General features: G+C 42.1%; 3 protein-coding genes and 2 non-coding genes across 5 annotated transcripts; 1 reads left to right on the forward strand and 4 right to left on the reverse strand.

Moving 5' to 3' along the window:
• Nucleotides 1–4,706: 4,706 nt before the first annotated feature.
• Nucleotides 4,707–6,212, forward strand: ndufa6 (NADH:ubiquinone oxidoreductase subunit A6). The gene is made up of 3 exons (XM_030793722.1): nt 4,707–4,850; nt 5,630–5,745; nt 5,974–6,212. The coding sequence occupies exons 1-3, from the start codon at nt 4,712–4,714 to the stop codon at nt 6,103–6,105; spliced, it is 387 nt and encodes a 128-aa protein (XP_030649582.1). The 5' UTR covers nt 4,707–4,711; the 3' UTR covers nt 6,106–6,212.
• Nucleotides 6,213–7,432: 1,220 nt separating this feature from the next.
• On the reverse strand, nt 7,433–9,071 carry smdt1a (single-pass membrane protein with aspartate-rich tail 1a). The gene is made up of 3 exons (XM_030794032.1): nt 8,910–9,071; nt 8,022–8,188; nt 7,433–7,681 (listed from the first exon to the last, which is right to left on the reverse strand). Exons 1-2 carry the CDS (start codon nt 9,069–9,071, stop codon nt 8,051–8,053), a joined length of 300 nt encoding a protein of 99 aa, XP_030649892.1. The 3' UTR covers nt 7,433–7,681; nt 8,022–8,050.
• Nucleotides 9,072–10,666: 1,595 nt separating this feature from the next.
• fam234b (family with sequence similarity 234 member B) lies at nt 10,667–19,189 on the reverse strand. Its single transcript, XM_030793263.1, has 13 exons — nt 19,153–19,189; nt 17,964–18,509; nt 16,566–16,688; nt 16,140–16,373; nt 15,655–15,770; nt 15,174–15,324; nt 13,786–13,927; nt 13,188–13,385; nt 12,996–13,074; nt 12,730–12,906; nt 12,009–12,117; nt 11,070–11,299; nt 10,667–10,693 (listed from the first exon to the last, which is right to left on the reverse strand). Exons 1-13 carry the CDS (start codon nt 19,187–19,189, stop codon nt 10,667–10,669), a joined length of 2,169 nt encoding a protein of 722 aa, XP_030649123.1.
• Nucleotides 19,190–20,144: 955 nt separating this feature from the next.
• LOC115829947 (U12 minor spliceosomal RNA) lies at nt 20,145–20,298 on the reverse strand. The gene has a single exon (XR_004026020.1). It is a non-coding gene; the product is annotated as a U12 minor spliceosomal RNA (small nuclear RNA).
• Nucleotides 20,299–21,321: 1,023 nt separating this feature from the next.
• Nucleotides 21,322–21,476, reverse strand: LOC115829940 (U12 minor spliceosomal RNA). The gene has a single exon (XR_004026014.1). It is a non-coding gene; the product is annotated as a U12 minor spliceosomal RNA (small nuclear RNA).
• Nucleotides 21,477–22,015: the final 539 nt, after the last annotated feature.

Here is a 22,015-nt window from a genome sequence, read left to right on the forward strand (position 1 = left end):
TTTTTACCAAGCTGACTTGGCGTTGGCATAAGCTAGCCTAACCTCAGACCATGTAAACTTTTTTTTTTTTTTTTTTTCTTTCACCAAGCAGACTTATAGTTAGGGTAAGCTACACACACAACACCAGCGTTTCTGGAACTTTTCTGGAACTCACCGAATAGACTCCAGAGCAAATGGTCTGGGTTCATGCTTCTGGATCAGTGGCTGACGGAGGCAGGATGTTGTTAGATAGTGTCTCAGCGAGTGCTGAGTTTTTGAGTATCTTCACATCAGCGAGAACTGTTAGTTGTGTGGGTGTGTATGTGTGTGTGTGGGTTATATGTATACAAGCGTGTGTAAACATTGTGGTGTGTGTTCAGTGATGGAGGCTCTGAAGAAGGTGCACAGGGAGGAGCTGGAGAGGGAGGTGGAGAAAGCCAGACGACTTGGAGGAACGGGAGGTGTGCACACACACACTGCCCAGCAACAGTGAGTCACACACACACACTCGCACGCGCGCGCGCACACACACACACACTCGCGCGCGCGCACACACTCACTCGTCCCATTTCTACGTCTCCGTGTCGCCATTTAGTCTCTTTTCTCCCTTCTTTTCTCTCCCTCGTTCTCCCTCTCTCTTTCTCTCTGTCGTTCTTGACTCGTTGCCTGTATCCTCAGTGCTCTTGGCTTTAAACGGTGTCCCTGCTCCCCACCAAGGGATTTACAGTCACTCACACACACACACACACACACACACACACACACACACACATACTCTCACACACACACAAACACACAAAAAGAATGCTGTGTGGTTTTAGTCATAAAGAGTTCACATTTTCTCGAGCACTGGCTTAAGTCAAACCAAACACACACACACACACACACACACGCAGAGTCCTGTGACAGGACTACAGTATTGTGTGGCTGACGACTGTGGTGTGTGTGTGTGTGTGTGTGTGTGTGAGTAGGTCAGAGATTGAGGCTTTGAGGAGAGAACTGGATGGTCTCTCTGAGCGTTACTCTCAGAAATGTTTGGAACTCAACCGCGCCGAGCAGAACAACGGAGACAGAGAGCGAGAGTTCAGCCGAAAGGAGAGAGAGATAGAACAGCTCAGGAAAGAAAACAAGGTGAGAAAGAGAAAGATGGAACGAAACGGAGGAAGGGGAGAGAAACATCCGGCTGAGGACCCTGTGGATATATTCACAAAATATTCTCTCTCTCTCTCTCTCTCTCTCTGTCTCTGTCAGGACCTACAGGATCGTCTGACAGAGGAAATCAAGCGCCTACGGTCCTTCGTCACAGGTCAGGGGTCAGAGGATATTGCAGACGGCAACAAGGACCAGAGAGCCTGTGAGCTGGAGGTGCGTCGTGCAGAAACGGAAACAGAAACCGACAATTACCGTCGCGCCCAGTTTAATTTTCGATGTTATATTTACACTGCTTTTTTACGACAGAGAGTTTCACAAAGCCATGAGTGAAGAAATAATCTTAAGCATAAATACACAAACCCACTCGGAGCAAAGATGGATGACAAATGTTGACACTAACACTTTTCCCTGAGCACAGTGATGTGTGGATATGTTTAAAGAAGAGAGAGAGAGAGAGAGGAGGGAGAGATGAAAGGCTGAAGTGCAGAAAAGAAAGTTAGTTAAACGTACAATATTTGGGGTTTCGGCGGACACTACAGCGTAGGGTCTAAGAGCTGAGATGGAGCAGTAGAGAGAGGAGAAAAGAGGAGAAAAGAGGATGTTTAGAGGAGAAAAGAGGATGTTTAGAGGAGAAAAGAGGAGAAAAGAGGATGTTTAGAGGGTGAGCGTGTGGGCGGAGAATGGAGCTGTGGTTTTGACACAATCAGCCGTCTTAACCAGAGAACAAAAAAAAAACAAAACACACACCCGACCTTCAGTCGCGCCAGCGAATTACAAAATAATGTTTCTGAGCGGAGAAGCGTTTGGCCGACCCTCTGCGCGGTTTTTAACAGTCTCGCCGCGCGTTTTAAAAAGTGCCCCAGAAAAAAGACCGTTCTCTGTCTGTCTGCTGAATGAGTGAAAAATCGTATCGTTTTGATTTTGTTACGGTCGCTTATTGTGGGTTGTTTGATTATGTTGTTTGTTTGTTTGTTTGTTTAGGTGCTCCTGAGGGTGAAAGAGAATGAAGTTCAGTACTTGCAGCGAGAGATCGGCTGTCTGAGAAATGAACTGCAGTTTCTCAACACGGTGAGAGAGAGATAGAAATAAAGATAGAGAGTGAGTGTGCATATGTGTGTGTGTGTGTGTGTGTGTGTGCATGCATACTATGCATGCATGCATGTGTGTATGTGGCGGTGGGGTGGTTCCTCATATGGCTTGTGGTTAACTGAAAGCCTGTTTCCTGATGGTGGTGGTGGTGATGATGATAATGATAATGATGACGATGACGGTGATGATGACGATGGTGATGGTGATTGGATGTCCCGCAGGAGAAGCGATCGGCGTGTGAGCGGTACAAGGAGGTGAGAGAGGAGCTGAGTGGGATGAAGAACCGCAGCGAGAGGGAGATCCAGAGTCTCAGAGAGCACCTGAAACTGGCCATGGCTGCCCTGCAGGAGGGCCAGCGTCTGGGCAACAGCCTCGATCACTGACACCCCCCCACCCCCTCCCTCCCCCTCCCCCTCCCCCTCCACAGCCTGGACCCAGAGAGGTAGAGCGGGATGGAGAGAATGGAAGGATGAGAGAGAGGCACAGAGAGAGGTAGAAGAGGGGGATGGAGGGAGTAGACTAGAGGGAGAGAGAAAGAAAGAAAGAAAGATGGAGAGAGGGGGAGAGAGAAAGAAAGAAAGATACATACATTCCCATAGTTGTACATTGTTTATGTGTTTGTTACAGTCTAGTTGGTGCTGTAGAGTGACAGGAGGAGGGGCCTGTTGAAAAGGCGGGGCCAGGAGGACCACTCGTGTGCCTTTTGTTACCAATCCAATCAGCCAATCAGCTGCAAGGACCAGCATCAGCTGATCTGTCAGTATACACTGGGTTACCCATACATGGATCTGCACTTTTTTTTTTTCTTTTCTTTTTTAAATTACATATCTTGTGCATTTTTATCATGTGTGTTTTTATGTGGGGGGAAAAAACTGGGAGCAAGAGTGTGTGAAAATACTTTTTGGGATGTCTGGGTTTGCAAACAATTTAGAGGTCATAGTGAAAGACATTCAGCAAAATGGGCAATACTGGAAGCATGCTCGCAAGCTTTGTGATTTACAAATGACGACATTAACAATCATAACTTTTGAACTTGCACAGCTGCACTAATGCAGCGACATTAAACTCTTCTAAACTACGTCAAGGACGCATTCACACTTCGAAGTTTTGTTGTGGTTTTTTTTTTTTTTCCTTTTTTTTTTTTTTTTTTAAGTTGCCGCTTCATCCAAGGTTTTTACTGACGCACTCTCCGAACCTCATCTCCTCTAACGACGTGAACATTCGTCTTCCTGACCGAAGCCGTCGTTCTAGCTGATGGTCTGAAAAGGATTTTTTTCCAATACGTTTGGAGCCAAAGCTAAGAACTCTTTCCTGGATATTAAAAAAAAAAAAAAAAAAAGACACCACCTTCTACAGGTTCAAGCGTGTGTCCGTGTATGTGGAGCGCGTATGTGTTTGTATGTGTTATGGAGATCTTCAGGGGTTTTTGGGGTGTTTTTTGTTTTGGTTTTTTGTTTGTTTTTTTTTGGAGGGGGTTCCAGTTGATAACGTGTTTGGTCCTTATTTCACAAAATGGGAGTTGGAGATGTTCAAAAAATTTAGGAGGTCCTGCACCCTATCCTCATCCCCACTCTCACTGCCTCTAGAGACTGAGTTTTTGGTGTGTGTTAAGTTTCGGTGTGTTAAGTGTGCGCGTGCCACAACAAAAAAAGCTAGCGTCGCTTCAGTGAGCCAATGTTTTTTGTTTTTTTTTTTTCAATCACATTTTTTTTCCTGCAAAACTAAATTAGATATCTGTCTCTTTTTTTGCAAATTTTTTTTTTTTTTCATATTTAATGTAGAGTATACAGCATCTGTAAAGTATGGTCATTTTACAGTCAATAAAATACTGGTCAAATTCAAATTTTGGTGTGATTTCTTTCGGCTTAGACGTGAACATAAATGGGATGCTGTTTTTTCTTGTTTTGCTGACATTCAGTTGAGTAATGCTTTCGGAATGAGTCTCGAGTCAAATTGTTGTGGGCATATAAAGCCCTTTTAGACTTTAAACAGTGATATTGGGCTCTAAACTTGAACTTGAAAATACATCTCACAAAGGGTATAAGCCAAAAAAGCTCAAATTAGAATGTTTAAATGCAAATTTAGTGACATCATAAAGGAGATGTCAGCAGTTTTTCCTCTTCTCCTCACCATTATGATCTTAAAATGACCATTAAATTAATACAACCAATCCATTCCACTGACTGTGATTAGGCCAAGATCTGGATGGTTTGATACCTTTCTCAGATTCATGTCCTTGCATTAGAATTCCAAAACACTTGAAAAATACAAACTGGAAATATATCAGAATACCATAAATATTTGAAATAACTGTAAAAGTGAAAACCCATTACAAAAACCATTAATAAAGTAGCTAATCTTTCTGTAACTTTTCCGAAGTTGCGACTCCACGGTTTGTGTTTTATTACTCCTGCCCGCTAGGTGGCAGAACCCATGTGTATGTACTTAATCTCAGGTCCCCGAACGAGAGAATTGACAGGAAAACAGAAAGATGGCGTCGACCGCGGCGGCCCGTACTGTCAGCGGGGCTGGGAAAGTAGTTAAACCGATTTTTAGTCGTGATCTTGATGAGGCTAAAAGGAGGGTTCGGGAACTTTATCGTGCGTGGTACAGAGAAGTCCCAAATGCAGGTACAGTTGTTTTGATGAGCCCTTTTAGACGACACAGACAGTTTCTACCCAGCGCTCAAGGTCGTGAATGAAAATGCTAACCTGCTGAAGGACTCACTTTGAGTTAAATGGATGTAACGGTCGTCCAAAACAACTGATGTTTTCTTCAAATTTACATCTTTATCTCATCTTTGATAATGCCCGTAAACTGTATAGCCATCGGCTCTTTATCCCCAGCCCTAGTTAAGTATTATTTGCTAACGCCTATGCCGACGTCTGTTGGCTTTGATGTAAGTCTGGTCCCTACGTTTTCCTATGGGAAAAGTGAGTTTAATCATATAAATGCTGGTGTCTTTGCTCTGTATTCTTAACGCCAATCAGTATTTCAAACATCCACCTATGTACAGTGTACGTTATAGTTTATTTAGATAATAACTAGAGACTATGGCTACTGTCTTGCGGTACGGTATGTTTTGGTGATAAGATATTTTCTGTGGTACCGTATACACCAGCCTCGTATACACCATATGTATACACCATATGATGGAAAACATAAATATCTTATCTCTGTTCTTGTGCGGCCAATGCTTCTGGTCTCTGAGCTCTTCGTGAAACGTACTTTAAGATTGAGAAGTTACATTTATAAATTCATACAAGTTCAGAATAAAGATATTGTTTTGCATTTTATCTTTGTACTCAAAAGACTTATACTCTTCCGATGCTGTCATGTTTCTATGATTTATCACAAAATACCATTCATCTTGCGACGTAATTTTTTATTCGGACTTTTCCGTTTGCAGTTTCTTTGTACCAACTGGACATCACGGCGCGTCAGGGGAGAGACAAGGTGCGCGAGATGTTCAACAAAAACAAGCACGTGACGGATCCGCGTGTTATCGACATGCTCGTCATCAAGGTGAGACGCTCCCCAATCAGGCTGATGTGTCTTCCCCGATGTTCTGTTTCGTTTGGGTTTTTTTTTTTCGTTTGTGTTTTGTTTCGTTCTCCCCCCTGCGTTTGTGAAAAGTCCTTGTAGTTGCACATGTTGTTGAGGATTGAAAGAGTTTGGCTTGTCCTCTTTTAGTAAGACTTTCCCCCGTGTCCTTCTTTCCCTTCCTTTTTTTCCATCTTTCTTTGTCATCAGGGTAAGATGGAGCTCCAGGAGACCATCCATGTGTGGAAGCAGAAAACCCACATCATGCGATACTTCCATGAGACAGAGACGCCGCGTCCCACAGACTTCCTGTCCAAATTTTATAACGGACATGACCCTTAAATCACCCTCCCCCCTTTAAACCCCCAGTGTACTTGTCTCTCTTGTTTCTTGATGAAACAGTGTAGTAGATTTCCGATACCGAACTGTAAATATAATGTGTTCTACCACGCGTCTGTGTCAGCATGTGTTTCATGGGTGTGCTTTGTATTTCATTAGGGTGTTACATGTGACGGCTTTGACTTCACTCTGATCAGTAGCATCTACTCACTCTCCCCATATTCAGTAAGGTTTCATGTGCTTTAAATGGCAAGAGAACACTGGCATTGTTAGTTCCCATGTGGATGTGAACTCAAAGCACTCGATTATTTTACTGGATGGTCAGGAGTAGTTACACCTAGAGGTATGAGTAATCCTGAAATGCTTTCTAAAGAAAACTTTATAGAGGCAAAGTTGCTTTCAGTCTGAATTACACACATGCAAAATGCTTGAGAACTTAATTATTTTATAAGGACAGAAGCACTTACTGTATGAAATATTCCATCGTTGATTCTATGTGGCCGTTAGGAATTATGAACCCATAGTGAATCACTCTTGCTGAACATTGAACTGCCTGCAGAGGATGAAGCTTAGCTGTATTTTTATTAAGATGCAGATGTGAGTCATGTTAGACAAACAAAAATGAACCAAATTCCTAAGTTATTAAATAAAAGCAGACTGCATATTTCGAAGATATTTCACTAATATATAGATAAGTCTAATTCAGTTACCCCAATTGTAAATCTCAAAATTTCGTCAAAAATATCAAAGCTGAGGGTTGGTTTCGCACAGATAACAGTTTGGCAGGAGGACCAGAAAGAGACACGTTTAGGACTTTGATCATGAATTGATTGTGCTGTCTTGCAAGTATGCTTATTGGATAACTTATGTTTGTATGTTTAGATCAGACAATATGTGTAATACGAGAACCCCGCTAATACCTTAGAGCGGCACACTGCCAGTCTCTACATTAACTAGAACTGCTTATGGATAAGTGCTTAATTAGGGATGGTATTTCTAAAGCGAAGCATTTGCCGTCATGAATCGGTAAACTCTGACATTTGATTGAGGCAGACTGAAGATCCATGGGAGTGCTTTGTCCGTTAGAGCTGATTTTACCTCGGCTAACGGTAATGACAGCATTTCAATACAAATAACTTGACACATTTTTACTGCAGTTACAGCAATAACGGTGTACAGAAATGCTTAAATCCCGACACGCCTTTTAATTAAACCTGCTCGGATACAGAACAAAGAAATCTCAGAGGAACTTGTTGTCGTTTAGATTACACTGAGAAGTCCTACTGGATGGGTAAAAACACAGTCTCGCCGAATGAAGCGTTTTCTGAAACGTAGTCTTTATTGGTTACAGTACTCTGACGTACACGTGCATGCAAATGAGTTCGAGCATTCCAGTGTAGAGCCGCCTCGCGACTCTTAGAAACAGAACTCTGTAAACTAGCAGACACAATATATTATTTTTCACAGGGAAAGAGAAACACACAATATAACAAAAACATTGTTGCATTTGAGACCATCATATTTCCTTTGGAGTCCAGTTATGTACCTTTTCCTCCTACAGCGATAAACATTCAGTAACCTGTTAAGACACAAAAAACATTCAATGAGGGCAAAACCTTGATTCGAGCAACATGCTTCGCTGTTCAGCCCAATAACACTGCTCCTAAAATGAATGAGTCATCCTGTTAAAACACTAAAAAATTCAAAACTGTGTCAAATAATTGTGTGTAATAGCCAAAAGGGGTGTTGGCAGGATTGTCTGTGCTAAGGCTAAGCACTAAACATTCTGCTTTATCGAAAGCAGTGTTGAGAAAGTAGACATCAATATTTTCCCATGCTGTGTAATTACTTATACGACCTTCGCGGTCTTAGAAAGAAAAAGGCTGATGTTATTAATATAAATAATATCTATTTCGTACCGAAGTTTCACTCAGAACCACCCAAAAAATCAATCGTCATCGTCGTCGTCCTCGGGGACGAAGATGTCGTGTTCTTCCAGAAGCGCGGCGAAGTTCTTGCTGATCAGTGTACCAACGTATAGGAAAGGAATAACCACCATGGCTATTCTGAAGAGGCCAAAAGGCGTCTGAGAAACGATCAATGAAACACGGTTATTTAAAACACAAGACCAAGGCGCATTACGTCAACAAAGCTACTCTGCACACACTCTTATTCAAAAGTGAACCGGTTCAACACATACGTATGCATATTAATTAGTTTTTATTTTCTAAACTGAGACATCTAGTTTTAGTCAACGACAAAATTCCAGTTGCACGGAACAGCACACCTGTCCAGACAAGCTCCCGCGGTTCACAGACGTGAATGGTATGTGCGGGTCTGCAACTGGTTAGTGAGCACAGATCTTGACTCAAACTTGCCAGTCTAAATTCAAGTCAATTTAAAGTATTTTTTTCGCACTCGTTTAAAACCTTGAAAGATACTTTAAACCGAGTGTTTACCTTGTATGTTAAAAAGCAAGAGGCCATACGTAAAAATTTAGAGATGTTTTACAAATGTCAACTTCATTCACCTTATCGTGATCATACGGTTTGTAACAGCTCACGAAAACTTCATTTCTGCGTGTCACCATAACATCGTTACCATGTCAGGTAGCCCTGCTTTCGTGTATTTCATGCCAAATACTCATAAGAATATATAATTTACTAAGATATGTTTTTTCCCCCTAAACCTTCGCAATCCACTTTCTCAACACACTCAGCGAAATGCCTAGAACACTTTCGGCTATGCCCTCCTTCCCCCCTAGCTGTCACAACACAACACAAACGTTGAACAGAGCCGACACCTACTTTTTTAGGTTTCGGAAGAATGGCCCCCGATGATGTGCAAACAGCGGTCCGACACTGAGTTAATAATAGCGTCCCAGAGGTTTTCGGTACATTGGTGCGAGGCAAAAAGCTGATTTTTTTTTTTAAAGAAAGCCTCGCCAGCCGACAGACACCCGACGCCATTTTTCTCACACTAAGGGTACGTCCGGATGCAGTAACCTACAACAAATATGGCAATGGCGTTATCTCATTGGGTGGGTACAGAGGCACGGCTACTAAAATATTAACGCTCCCTCCTGTTTTCCACCCCTGTAGAGTTCTAAAGACAAATACTAAATAAATAAGAAATAAAAAGGTAATAATAATTATATTAACGGTAACGGAGCAATATGATCTAAACTGTGCACAGCGTTCACGAAGAGAACAGAAAGTTTGAGATGAACGAAAAACAAATGAGAAGTGAAGCATCAAATCATGTGTTGTTTTTTTTACCCCCCTTTTTTATTACCAGTGGTACATTCCCCTTTTCAGCAAATACCCCTCAGCAAATATTTACAAGCATCTGTCACTCACACACATAACTTCTAGAAAACCTTATTTACCATTTCAAAAGTCTGAATTTGAAAAAAACAAAAAACAAAACAACAACTTCAATCCTGTTAAATTAAGAGCCCAATAAATACTATACAGCCATAAGTATCTACATCCTCTATGTATAATTCATCTGACAGCATGAGCAGAAGAACTTAACAATGCTCAATACAGAATGAGTTGCACTGAATTATCGCCCACACAGCAAAATTATTACAGCAGAAAACAATTTGTGGAATCATTCATCAAAGCAACCTTTCTGAGACTTGGAACAATCAAGTTAAGAAAATAAAATAAAAAAAAGATTAAAAAAAAAACAAAACTATATATACTGGAAGGAAAAGCATACACTAAAACCAAGAAGCATTAGCGTTGAACCTAAAGACTTCGGAAGCCACTCAAAATTAAAGAACAAATATAAGGATTTCAATGAAGTGAAACTTTGTGAAGGTTCTGACGTGACATTTTTGGAGCTTTTGTTACTTAATTATTTGTGGCAACCGCCTGAGTTTTTCGTTTTCTCCCTGCCATCAACTTCTCTGGGTTATGTGAACTTCTCTGGGTTATATGAACTTCTCTGGGTCATATGAACTTCTCTGGGTTATGTGAACTTCTCTGGGTTATGTGAACTTCTCTGGGTTACATGAACTTCTCTGGGTTATATGAACTTCTCTGAGTTTGCTGTATGATAGGAACAAAGAACCCATGGACTAGGAACTTGATTAAAAAAAACAAATACAATGTAAACAGCATATTCCCACAATGAAATATCAGTTACAGCTAAGCCCTCTGCTTGTGCTGTGTTTGTGCTCAATGACGTCATAATATATCCCATAAAGGCTCTAAACTGCGATCAAAACAAGCAAATTATATACATATTCCATATATACATATATTGTTCAGTTTATCTGATGACCGTGCGATTTGTACCGATTTTGGTGTGCTTTAGTGTGTTTGACTGGCCAATGCGCCATGTTACGCAATCACAAACAAACAAACAAACAAAAAAAAACAATTTAAACACAACAATAAATAAATTATGCCTGCAGCATACACTCACTCATAAAAAAGGGGCAAAAAAAACATAGCACGAGATCAACTGACACCATTTGCTAAAATACCGAAATGGAGCAAACGTGAAATTGCTTTCAGCGAATTAAGTTAAAAAAAAAAAAGAGGGTCAGGTTCTAAAATCTTCCCGCCTTCTCTTGTTGCTATGGTGACACATGCTCATGGACAGGGCTTCACTTGAACAGCAGTAGCTTTTTCTTCTTAATGCAGGAGACACTGGATGGGAACAACAGCCACTCCAACCACTCACTGGGAAAAAAAATAACAACAAAATATCACAGTAATTCAGTGTATTCATAACATGATAGCACCCCGAACCATCATTTCATAGGCTACTGAACTTATATTAGAACAACTCACAATAATAAAACATAACAACAATACCATTTGATCTCTAAGAAACAAATTACAATTACCATTCATATTCTGCACATTTTATTTTATAATAATAAATATATATATATAAATGAATAACATTGCTAGATAGTGTTTCCTTGATCTCTGCATAAGTGGACTTGCCTGGCGTTTGAAGGACAGATGTCTGAAGAATTTGTTGATCTCAAAGGCACTGGGCCTAAGAGGTCCTGCTCCAGGCTTGCTCTCCTCGCCCAGCCTCACGGTCTGTGCGCCCGCAATGGAAGCTCTCAAACTCAGGCTCCTCACTACTCGAGCCTCAGGCCCCAGGCCGGAGGTAGGCCTGGAGCTCACCGTAAGGTAGGAAGCATCTTTGTCCTGTTCGTCGTAACTCACTGAAAGAAAGAGAGAGAGCGAGAGAGAGAGAAAGAAAGAAAGAAAGAAAGAAAGAAAGAAAGAGAAAGAAAGAGGAGAAGAGATGGTGTGAATGCTTGCAAGACAACAAGTGAAACAATCTTTACCGTATGGTAAGATTATCCAACATATTAATCTTATTCCAAAGCTGTTAACATTCATTTTCTCCTCAAGTAGTAGAGACAGCTACAGTAGGATAACGACTAGTACAGACTAAACATACTTATCAGACACACTGTCATCCAAGCCTTAAAAATGCTGACTCAGCCTGCTCTGCGCAAGCTTAAATCTAAAGTTGAGCATTATCGAAAAGCGATGGCCTATTTTCCAACACTCTAAGGAATTTTTCCTTTTTTAGGCATGTTGCCTGTTTCCTCTGCATGACCTGGGGGGATGCACCAAGAATGTGGTTTAGTGTCTAACCCAGATAAGTTAACTCAGAATAAGTAGTAAACCTCCTCATAGAAGAGCCCTATGGCTTCAATCTCCTGGCAAAACAAAGCCATAGGGCTCTTCTATACTTGGAGTACCCCCCCCGATCTCTCGGACGACCAGACCACTGTGGGCAGTTCAAACCAATGAGCTGTCATTTTGCTCATGCTCATTTAAGTCCGTCCACAGAGCTCTGGCCGATGAAAAGGAGAGAAGGGAGAAATTTTTGAGTTTTGGGCCAGGGCCGGTAGAGGTTACCTGCAGAGGTGAGCACGGTGTCTGTGGTGCTGGTTAGCTGCAGGAGGATTGTGGGATAGGCGGGGTGGAGGAGGAAGAGCCTGCGTAAGACTGGCTCGGCTGAAGATGTCTAGGAAACAATGGACAAGTCAAGTCAACCAGAGCCCTCAGAATATCTTGTACGTCATCAAATGAATACGGGTGTATAGATATGAAAAGGAAAAAATGCAAGAATAATCAACGTTGCTAAACCGTTTGAATGCGTGAGGGTGTGACGAGAATATAAGTTCACTGTAGGGGCTTTTAAGATAAACAGTCTTATATCCAGAGATGGCAAAAGTAAACGTAGAAGTACTTTTAATAGAAGTAAAAGTAATTTTACTAAAATAAATTACTGTAGGTAAAATATCACTCCTGAAAGTAAGATTAAAATAGTCACTCACTTACACTTTACAAAAACAGTTGTCAGTTTAACTCCTACTTTTAATTTTGTATAATCTCTGCTTATATGTGCAAAAATGTTAAAAGGACAGAGCAGAAATAAAAATCCATTCATACACTGTATGAAACCAAATTATGTCAACAAAGTATCATGAAGATAGCATGTTTCTTGAGAACTTTTGGGTAAAAATGTCTAAACGTCCAAAAACGGGTGACTAGCCTCGATAAACTATCAGGAATAATTCACCTTCACATTTATGAATCACATTGACCACTGTGTATAAGTAAATCATTCCAGAACAGAATTTACAGTTGCCTTGGTGACGTTCCGTGTGGCCGACAGGGGCTCTCCTGCCCAAAACAGGAACGCCGATTGGCCGGTCGTTGTCATGACAGCCGAACCTTCTAAAACAAGAAGCGGACACTGAAACTCCGCCTCCCACAGGCACTGGCCGCTTGCCCCATCAATCATTTGCACCTGCAAATGGAAATGGAGAGCTCGTAATAACTGGTAGGGGGTGGAAGTGTATTTATTCACCGATCGATACAGTATTTGGGAAATCTTACCTTTCTCACACCTGCACTGGACAGCTGAATCACCAGGTCAGGAACACTGTCATCGTTAAAATAACCACCACACGGTCGACTAGAAGCAAATACGGAAAATGAGTGCGAGTCCAAAAGGGCACAAGCACGCTCACAAGCGCACATACAAAAACACACGTGCACGCGCACACACACACACACGCACACACACACCTGTGCATGGCTGATGCATTGAGCGTCCACCGTGTGTGTGTGTCTCTCTCTCTGAGCACCGAGAGTTTTCGGCTGTCTCTTGTCATGACGACCCAGTCACTGCGACTGACGTTCAGAGCAGACACCGCGTCCAGGTTATTGTGGTTATTACACATTCCGGCCACCAGGGGGAGCATGTACTCAATCTCCTCTTTACCACTGAAAACAGACACCACACAAGAAGAACAGGGTGACTCAGGTGACTTTGAGTTGAATGTGAAAATTTGACTCATATGTTTACAGTCATAACTAAGTTCTGTAAATTCAGCCTTGAAAACTTTCTACGTTCATCAAAACTGAAATGAAAAAGTCTAAAATGTGCTAAAATCATTTTTACCAACTGCTACAGAATTTGAAACCTGTCACACTCATAAAAAAAAAAAAAACTCGCCATCATTTCATTACCTGTCATATCGGCAGAACTGTCTACATTCCTCTCTGAGTCTACAAAATGACTGTTACAACTGAACATTGGCCAGAACTGTTCATTTATCAATGCCTCCAAACACTGTATAACCTGTGCATAATCCGTACGTAATCTGTGTGTAACTGGAATTACCTGGAGATGTGAATAAGCGTGGAAGAGTTTGTCTTTTTCAGCCTCTCCCAGCTGGGGTCCTTCAGCCTGAGTTTGGCAGGCACGGTCGTCTTGCTTGTTGCCTTGGTGTAAATGTCTCTGAGAGAGACTGCCTCCACGGCGCCTGCGGACACCACCGCACACATTTAATCTCATTTGACGTTCAAGTTTCCACTTAATCCCACACCATATCACAACGTTCAGCCACTTCGTCAAATAATCTCACAGATACACAGGCAGTTTACGCATAATTTACCAAAGACTGAGTAGGTTTTGCGTTCAGGCCACGCAAGACATGTGCTAATTTTATTCTTCCACGACGCGCTAGGTATTGCACAAGGCGTCATCTGTTTGCACAACATCATTTGCACAACGTGCATCTTCACACAACCTATCATTCCCATTTACACGACATACAAGTGCTTGTCTTCTTTAGGTTCCTCTGCACAGCACGTTACATAGTGCTGTCCACTGCTCTGTAACTGGACTGGGTTGTACAGTGTTTCTCATCCTGGGCCGTATAGTTTTCCAAGTCATTTACTGTTTACTGACACAGTAAACATGTATTATGTACTGGGTGCGTATTGACAGTATGAAGTCTGAAACAAACAGCTCTAGGCGCTTTATGGAAAGAGCTTGGGGGTGGACAGGTGTTTCTACTGAACAAACGTTTACTGCACAAACAAGTTGGAATTTGAAACGGAACCGACCAAACTGCTTTAAATAGAATATAATATTTACATTCATTCATTTATTTAGGGTACACTATCATCCAGGTAGTTTTTTTCTCTAAGGCAGAGGCTAGCATGCCTCTGAAGACATCTCGAGAGCATGCAAGCAGAGAGCCAATCCACAGGCCTCTGAATAATGTCTGTATCTTTCACCTCTAAGCCACTGTTTCAGCTTTTCCGTTACGAGACAAAGCCACATTCAATACAGGAAGAATGGACCACACACTGTGGTTTGACCCCCTGTGTGTGTGTGTGTGTGTGTGTAGTGCTAAAATGGCCTTGTTTTCAATAGCATGAATCCATGTCATTATGATGTTAGTCTTATTTTTTAAGGAGGACTGATATGGTAAAGAATAATTATGATAGCCTGATTGTGCAGCTCTACCTTAAATGCATTTACAGTTCTGTGGATTCCTGTCCTTCATCTAAGCTGTAAAAAATATGAATTGATTGGCTGTTTATTAGAAGTGATTTTGTCTTTTTAAACTATTACCAACCAGCTTGTCCTTTTGGATGGGTTACACAAAAAGTCGTACAATTACTGTTTCAACATATAAAAAAAACAACAAAGCTCAATGCTGTCCCAATTACAAACTAAAACGAGATAACTGTAAGCGTTATAAAAACATGACTCTTTACCCAGCCCAAAAACGATGTAATAGGCTCCCACTGTTGTCTCATGCAGCATTGGACCAATCAGCTTGCCCTGTTCTGTCAGGTTAAAGGTCACTGGTTGTCCAATCAGAGCGCCATTCGTACCAGAGAGCAGACGCAATGAGAGGTCAGACACCTGCGTTTAAAAAAAAAAAAAAAAAAAAGTTCTAAAACATAGCTTTTTGAAAGCTACTGAAAAGCTAAACAATAATAACCTTAATGTTCATTTGTTAATTACTTCCAGTGCTGCCTAAAATACTGACCAATGGAAGTAACTTAAATAAAATTCCCCATGTAAAATGATCAGCTAAAACAAAGCCAACTACTATTCTCCTATAACAAGCTGGAGAGCATGTCTGAAGCACCTGTGCATGAACACATGCATGTGTATGTGTGTCTGTGTAAGAGAGAGAGAGAGAGAGAGAGAGAGAGAGAGAGAGAGAAAGAGAGAAAAGGGTTGTCTCACTTTGTCGTCGGCTAGAGTCGCAATCAGCAGGACCGGGGTGCTGTCCCCTTGCAGGTCTGGGAGGGGTACGGCAGGAGACTCCACCTGCCCTGACGAAACCTCCCACAACTGCTTGCCTGATGGAGAGAATCCGGAGCATGTCCAAATTCCATTACTGACTGTCCCGTCAACGGACAAAACTCCTCCTCATTACGGAGCTTTTAATGAACTGAAATACATCTGAACTACCCCGAGGGCAAGTTCATATTTTACACAGTCGAATCATTAATCATTTATTATACTGCTATCAGAGAAAGATCAATCTGTCCTGTGAACTCCAACATAGAGTCTAATCTGTGTCCAGATTCTTCAACTCAGTGAGTGAGTAAATGGATCAATGAATGAGTGGACAGGTGGGTGGATTGATGGATGGATGGATGGGGGGATGGATGGATGGATGGATGGATGGATGGAGCAATGAATGAATCTAAGCTCAGCGATCTAACCTGTGGAGGCATTGACAGCGGTGAGATGGGTTAAGGTGACCAGGAGGCAGACAGGCCCTCTCCCTCTGTGCCCAGGCGGGAGTGAGGGATCCTGGGCCTCAGCCCTGAGTCTGGTCCCCGGTCTTGCGGGGGCTCCAGACTGGAGGCCACATTGTACATACAACACTGGGTTTCCCAAAGCTTTCCTCCACAACACCTCTCCGCTCAGCGCAGACAGAGCTACGACACTGTACTCTAAGGAGACGAAAGACGGAGAAAGAAAGGGGGGATGAAGAGAGAGACAGAGAGAGGGGGGGGGAGAAGAAAAGAGACATCCTGTGATATGCTGAAGACAGGGAATTTCAGTCAGATTACAGGCTTGAGTGCGATTATAACCAGAGACTGTGGTTGAATAATCTCAGAATGCACCAGTGCCAGGTCGGTTACCTTTATGGTTGCCTAGGGAACTTGACAGTTGGCTTTCGTTGGACATCTGAGTGACACCTATTAGCAAATCTTCGATTGCATCGTTGTCCACATCCCACAGTGCAAGAGGAGGTGAATTGACTCCTGGGAAAAATAAACACTTGAACTGTTTATATTAATAAAACAAACAAACAAAAAAAAAATGAACAAACAACATCTACAGACAGCTCTGTATGTATCAAACCATTGAAATACCACATCACTAGTGCCACAACCATGTAATTACAATTTTATAACCGTTACTGAAATAATACTCAGAGAATCTATGGTAAGATTAAATTACACAGTGAATTTTATGGTTTAGAAACTGCTGAATCCCAGCGATTCTGCGACATACCTGACCGGTCTGTCACGGTTCATGCTACTGAGAACTCTGAGTCATTGAGTATCCAAACATCGCCCGGTAATGCTGGCACTGTTTCGCCCTCACACAAATACTCCTTACACAAAGTCCTCCATGCCACTCTGTTCTGCGTCCTCTATTTACACGTTCTTCATCATTCGTTTCCAACAAAACAACTCAGCTGAGCTGAGACCCCGTCAGCCGTGGAGACACTGTTCCAAAGCTCTTTTCTCCAACACACTCACTTGGCTTTCTTTACTTTTTTTTTTTTTTTTTTTTTGAAAACTTACATCTCCAAGCACATCCCTCTAGTCTCGATTAATCATCGATGTCAAACAGCTGAACAACAAACTGATCCCAGACCAGCTGTGAACGCATTATTGTCTCAGTTCTATTGCACTAAATAGGCCTCTTCACTTCTCCTTTTACCCTTTTCTGCGTATTCACCTATATTCATAAAGGCTAGATGAGAATGCATAAAAGTGCGCGGCAGCCTTTTCGTATGCGCCGTTCTAGTCCAAACACAGAACAACAGTTGCATAAAAGGAAACAAGGAGAAGGAGGTGCCATTTTGGAGAGAGGAAGAGCTATCGACAAGTCCGACCAGACGGGCAGGGAGGTGCAGGTCTCCTCAGACAAACGAGTGACAAGTTAAGGAGGTCCAAACTGCTTCAAATTAGATCCTCACGTGAGGGGTTTACTGCTTCCTCTTACTGTCATCGCGTTCTTACTCTTAAACAACTCAGCCATGGGAGTGCACAGTGACAAACCAAACCTTTGCTGTATTTTCTCTGTTCCCAAGTCTGAAAGGTAAATGACTTAAATCTGGGGGGGGGGGTGACATCGAAACAGAACCGCTATAAACAAGCGAGTCCGTTTTGACAGTTTAACAACGCATTAGATTGTCGCTAGAGCAACAAACCTCCTGCCTCCATGCAACAAGGAATTCTGTAAGACTGGGGATTCAGGGTTCTGGAAGGACGTCGTTGTTTGACTGTTACTCCAGCTACACTCACCTCCAACGTCTCCCAGTTCTCTTTCCCACTCTGGTCTCCTGTGGAGCGCCCCCTGGGGGCAGGGCAAGAGAAACGCACAAAGCAGCACTAGCACCATGGCACATCCCAGGGGCACGAGGAACGCCGTGGTTCGGATCACGTTTCTCACTCTCGCTCGTTTCCCATCCGGATCAGCGCCGGGACCCAGACCCAGTCCGGCACCCCCGTTGGGCCCCAGCGCCTCCCCGGCCACCCCCGCTCCCGTTCCGTCCCTTCCGACTTCTCTCTGACTCCAGTGTTTAATGTCTTCTCTGTCCTGCCGCTTTTTTCCACGAGGACGATCTCGCCACTCGTCCTCTTCCTCCTCTTCGTCCTCTTCCAGTTCTTCTTCGTCGACGAGCCTTCCGCTCCTGCCCCTGCGATGCTCTGTGGGCCCTGGACCCAGACAACTGCCCCTGCCCAGGCCATTCCGGGGGTAATTTAAAACCAAATCGTCCTCTTCACTGTCGTCCTCACTATCTGCCTGAGTGAGAGGGTCATACTCTCCCAATTCGGAGCCCTTCTTCCCTGCACAGAGACACAGATATACTCGGGTTACGAATGCCGGTATTAAACAAGGCTTACTTATGACGGGACGTAAACTGTTTGCTGGTAAAGGTATTCATCGAAGACATGCCGTTACGACAAAAGTACCGCGCTCATTCACCATGGTAACATCTGGCTAACAATTTATGGCAATGACCACTGAATGGCGCTATATTTTATTTACGTTCAATTAATCGACCCCAAACAATAAAACCACTGAATTCAATATTACGACGACCGTCGTCCTGTAGAGTATTATTCTCTATTACACGGTTGTTAAGCCGTTATTACTGACAGAGGTTACGCTAAGCCAAACCTGCGTCATTACTGCCATGACAAACCTAATGCAGAGCACGGCAAATTAAAAAAAAATACACCAAGGTGACACCCGTTATTTTCCAACTAGAGCTCCGGAAAGACAAATAAATTAATACGGTATTCATAAATCTGCAACGCTATTTTTTTTAACAACGATCTGAAGTGGCATAACGGAATGGCACCCAAACACAGATGGCTGGCTCCAGCAACGTGGACAACAAACACAAAATCTTGTAGTACAAACTTAATTCGGTACACAGCTATATCTCTTCATTCGTAATTTATTCATTACATTTATTTCACCTACCGGGCAATTTGAGAGCGCGGGATAGGGACGCAGCCATGGCATATGATAACCGCTGCTCTATCTGTGTGTTGCAGGGTGCAGCATTTCACCCGTTCGACCGAGCGAATCACGTTGATCATGAAGCAATGCATTCTGGGAATATGAGTCTTTTACGCATCCTCTACATGACATGTGCAGACTGTCGAGGTGAAAGAAAGTAAAGATTAAAGTGGGTGTTTTTACAGTGCGCTTTTCTCTTTCCATTGCAAAATACTGGGTTACTTTGTAATGGCATTCGTCTTATAACATATATGAAAAAATCTTCTCACACTTTGATGCTTTAACAATAAACGACATTTTATTCTTGTGAGGTCATATAATGCAAAACACATTTTAAAGCAAGAACAGTAGTTGGTATGAGGGTCATTGAGACATTAATCAAAAGTCAACACAAGTTACACAAGGTACTGGTGCTAATGCCATTTCACTATCAGTATCTGGCTATAGGGGCAGGGAGACAGGGGGAACACAAGGAGAGGCATTGTTCTCCCTGTACACTCTCATTCTCAATCTCGCAAGAGCAAGAGAAACACGCTCAGTCTTAGTCTTGTAAGAGTAATGGAAAGGTTACAAAGAAACCCAACACCTTTGGGGTTGGACTGTGTGTGAACTGCCTCTTAAAAAAAATAAAGCCGTCCCAGTTTACTGTTCATTGGTTGAATACAGATGTTTTTAGAGTTTGTGGTGAAGTCGAGTACTGATGCTGTGTCCTGTACTGACCATAAGGTGGGGTGGAATCTGAATGACTGTGATTATATGACTACACACTAACACAATGCTCATAAGAATGCATGTAGAATAAGCACTCTGAACACAACTCCTTGGTTACAGGTATGTACAGGTGTGTTGCTGGGTTGTTGTTTTTTTATACATGTCTGCATTACAGCTCAATTGAGAGAGGCAGCACATGTGTTTTTTTTTCAATTTGTATTTTTTTGGCAACCAGGAACATTAGGGCAGATCATTATCCAACTGGATATCTCACAAAGTAGGTGAGTGTCTCAACAGTTGGTAGACCTTTGCCCATCTAAAAATTCATCTTACTGTTAGTAAGAACATGGGCGTCACCCCATGTTGTTATTTTCCTTACTCATCAGTTTAAGGCATGAAACACTAATGGCCAAAAAAAATCAACCAACTCTAGCGCCAAAGATGTGTCATTGCGGTGTTCCTTGTACCACTTTTCAGCTAAAAGCCACAAAACATAAGCATACAGTTCATGGGAGACTATATTTTGAATGCTATACTAATTTCTGGCGAATGTTTAGTGCAGTATTACAAACAGCCACTGTTCAGATTACCATATAATCAGAAGGGATTAAAAAGTGTTCTAGTTATAATTCCATAGTGCAAAGGACCATGGGATACCTGTTCGTTCCGTGTCAGAGGTCAACAGTTTGGTTTTAAACTCTTGGGTTAACTTGGAGATGGAGGCAAGCACCAGGTACAGTGGATTGTACATACACATCTCCATGTTTTCTAAGTTATCATTTGTCTTTTGGTTAAAATGGGGTTTTTTTTAAATACAGAGCAAGGTTTTAGTTTTGTTGCAATTTGACAGGGTCTCTTTGTTTAAGACAGAGCAGGCAAGCCCAACACTTAGTTATTTTCAACAGTTTATATCAATAAAAACAGAAACGAAATCCAAGAAAACAGAACAGTGGGTTTAGTAAAGGCCAATGTTTCAGTATAAGTAAATGTGACAGTCTGTCTGAGGTAGTCCAAAATCCTGAGGACCTCAAATATGATTCAGATTGCAGAAACTGTCTGCTTTTGTGTAATCTACAGCACTGCATCTATATATTAAAATACCAAACTTGTCTGAGTTTGTCACATATGATGTTGTAGTTGTAAGCTTGTAAAATGTCGAATATAATTTTGTTTCAATTTTTTTAATCATCTTAGTCAAGATATAACTCTTATTTCCTCATCATATTTCTCCATTTACCTTCTTAGAGAGTTAGGGGCCAGTGTTGATTCAGATATCCACATGGAAATCTCTGTAGGTTCGTTTATAGCAGTGTCAGGCTACAGGAGGGCGTGCAACTTCGAGATGTTTATTATTATGTTCACGTCGCGTTAAGGCGTGTCAGGTTATCTTCAGCTTTTCTTTACTTAATAAGGGGGGTCGGGGCAGATCCTTGTCCCGCAAGGCATCTCACAAAGTAGGCGAGTCACCTCAGCAGACGGACCTGTACCCGTTCAAAAATTCCTCTCGCATACTTGAGCGAGGACGCGGGCGTCACCCCGCATCGTTATTTTCCTTACTCATCAGTTTAAGGCATAACCAATCGATGATCGAGAAAATAGTCTATAACCTTACGCGAGGTGGTACGTTCATGGTTACTAAAACATTCTCAGAAACGCATTTCAACGTAGTGAGACAGTCGCCTAACCATGTAAAAATAATACATTTTAGTAGTTTACGTCAATTGCCTGCTGCATTATATAGTTTTCCGCCCGATTTATAAGTCACTATGCTGTTAGCTGAGGTTCATGGGATACCGCGTTTACAAATTGATATGTGTTGGTATTACAAACTGAGGAACTAGCCTATACTGTCTATCCATGGTAACTTTAAAGTAAAACACAGCAAAACAGCATGTCACTCAAAACCAACTGACGGAATTAACTGAATTACATATAAGACGACTTTTGTGATGAAACAGTTTTCAATCCTGTGAGAATGGGAAGAATGATTGTGTAAATGAAGATATGCGTGTATTTAATCCGCGTAAAAGTAGAGATTATTATTACCAAAGCAACGCACCCTGGACTTCGAATAAAAACGAAGCCATATTAACTAATAACAATTTATTTTAGG

The sequence above is a fragment of the Chanos chanos genome, chromosome 16 (assembly GCF_902362185.1).
Source record: "Chanos chanos chromosome 16, fChaCha1.1, whole genome shotgun sequence".
NCBI lineage: Eukaryota > Metazoa > Chordata > Actinopteri > Gonorynchiformes > Chanidae > Chanos > Chanos chanos.

Excerpts from the sequence above, each read along its gene's own strand:
- ndufa6 (XM_030793722.1), top strand. The coding sequence starts at position 4,712 with ATGGCGTCGACCGCGGCGGCCCGTACTGTCAGCGGGGCTGGGAAAGTA. Across the intron at positions 4,851-5,629 it reads CAGAGAAGTCCCAAATGCAG|TTTCTTTGTACCAACTGGAC; the intron begins GTACAGTTGTTT and ends TTCCGTTTGCAG. Across the intron at positions 5,746-5,973 it reads TCGACATGCTCGTCATCAAG|GGTAAGATGGAGCTCCAGGA; the intron begins GTGAGACGCTCC and ends CTTTGTCATCAG.
- smdt1a (XM_030794032.1), bottom strand. The coding sequence starts at position 9,071 with ATGGCGTCGGGTGTCTGTCGGCTGGCGAGGCTTTCTTTAAAAAAAAAA. Across the intron at positions 8,189-8,909 it reads TTCTTCCGAAACCTAAAAAA|ACGCCTTTTGGCCTCTTCAG; the intron begins GTAGGTGTCGGC and ends ATCGTTTCTCAG.
- fam234b (XM_030793263.1), bottom strand. The coding sequence starts at position 19,189 with ATGGCTGCGTCCCTATCCCGCGCTCTCAAATTGCCCG. Across the intron at positions 15,325-15,654 it reads CGACTCTAGCCGACGACAAA|GTGTCTGACCTCTCATTGCG; the intron begins GTGAGACAACCC and ends TTTTAAACGCAG. Across the intron at positions 13,075-13,187 it reads AATGCATCAGCCATGCACAG|TCGACCGTGTGGTGGTTATT; the intron begins GTGTGTGTGTGC and ends ATTTGCTTCTAG.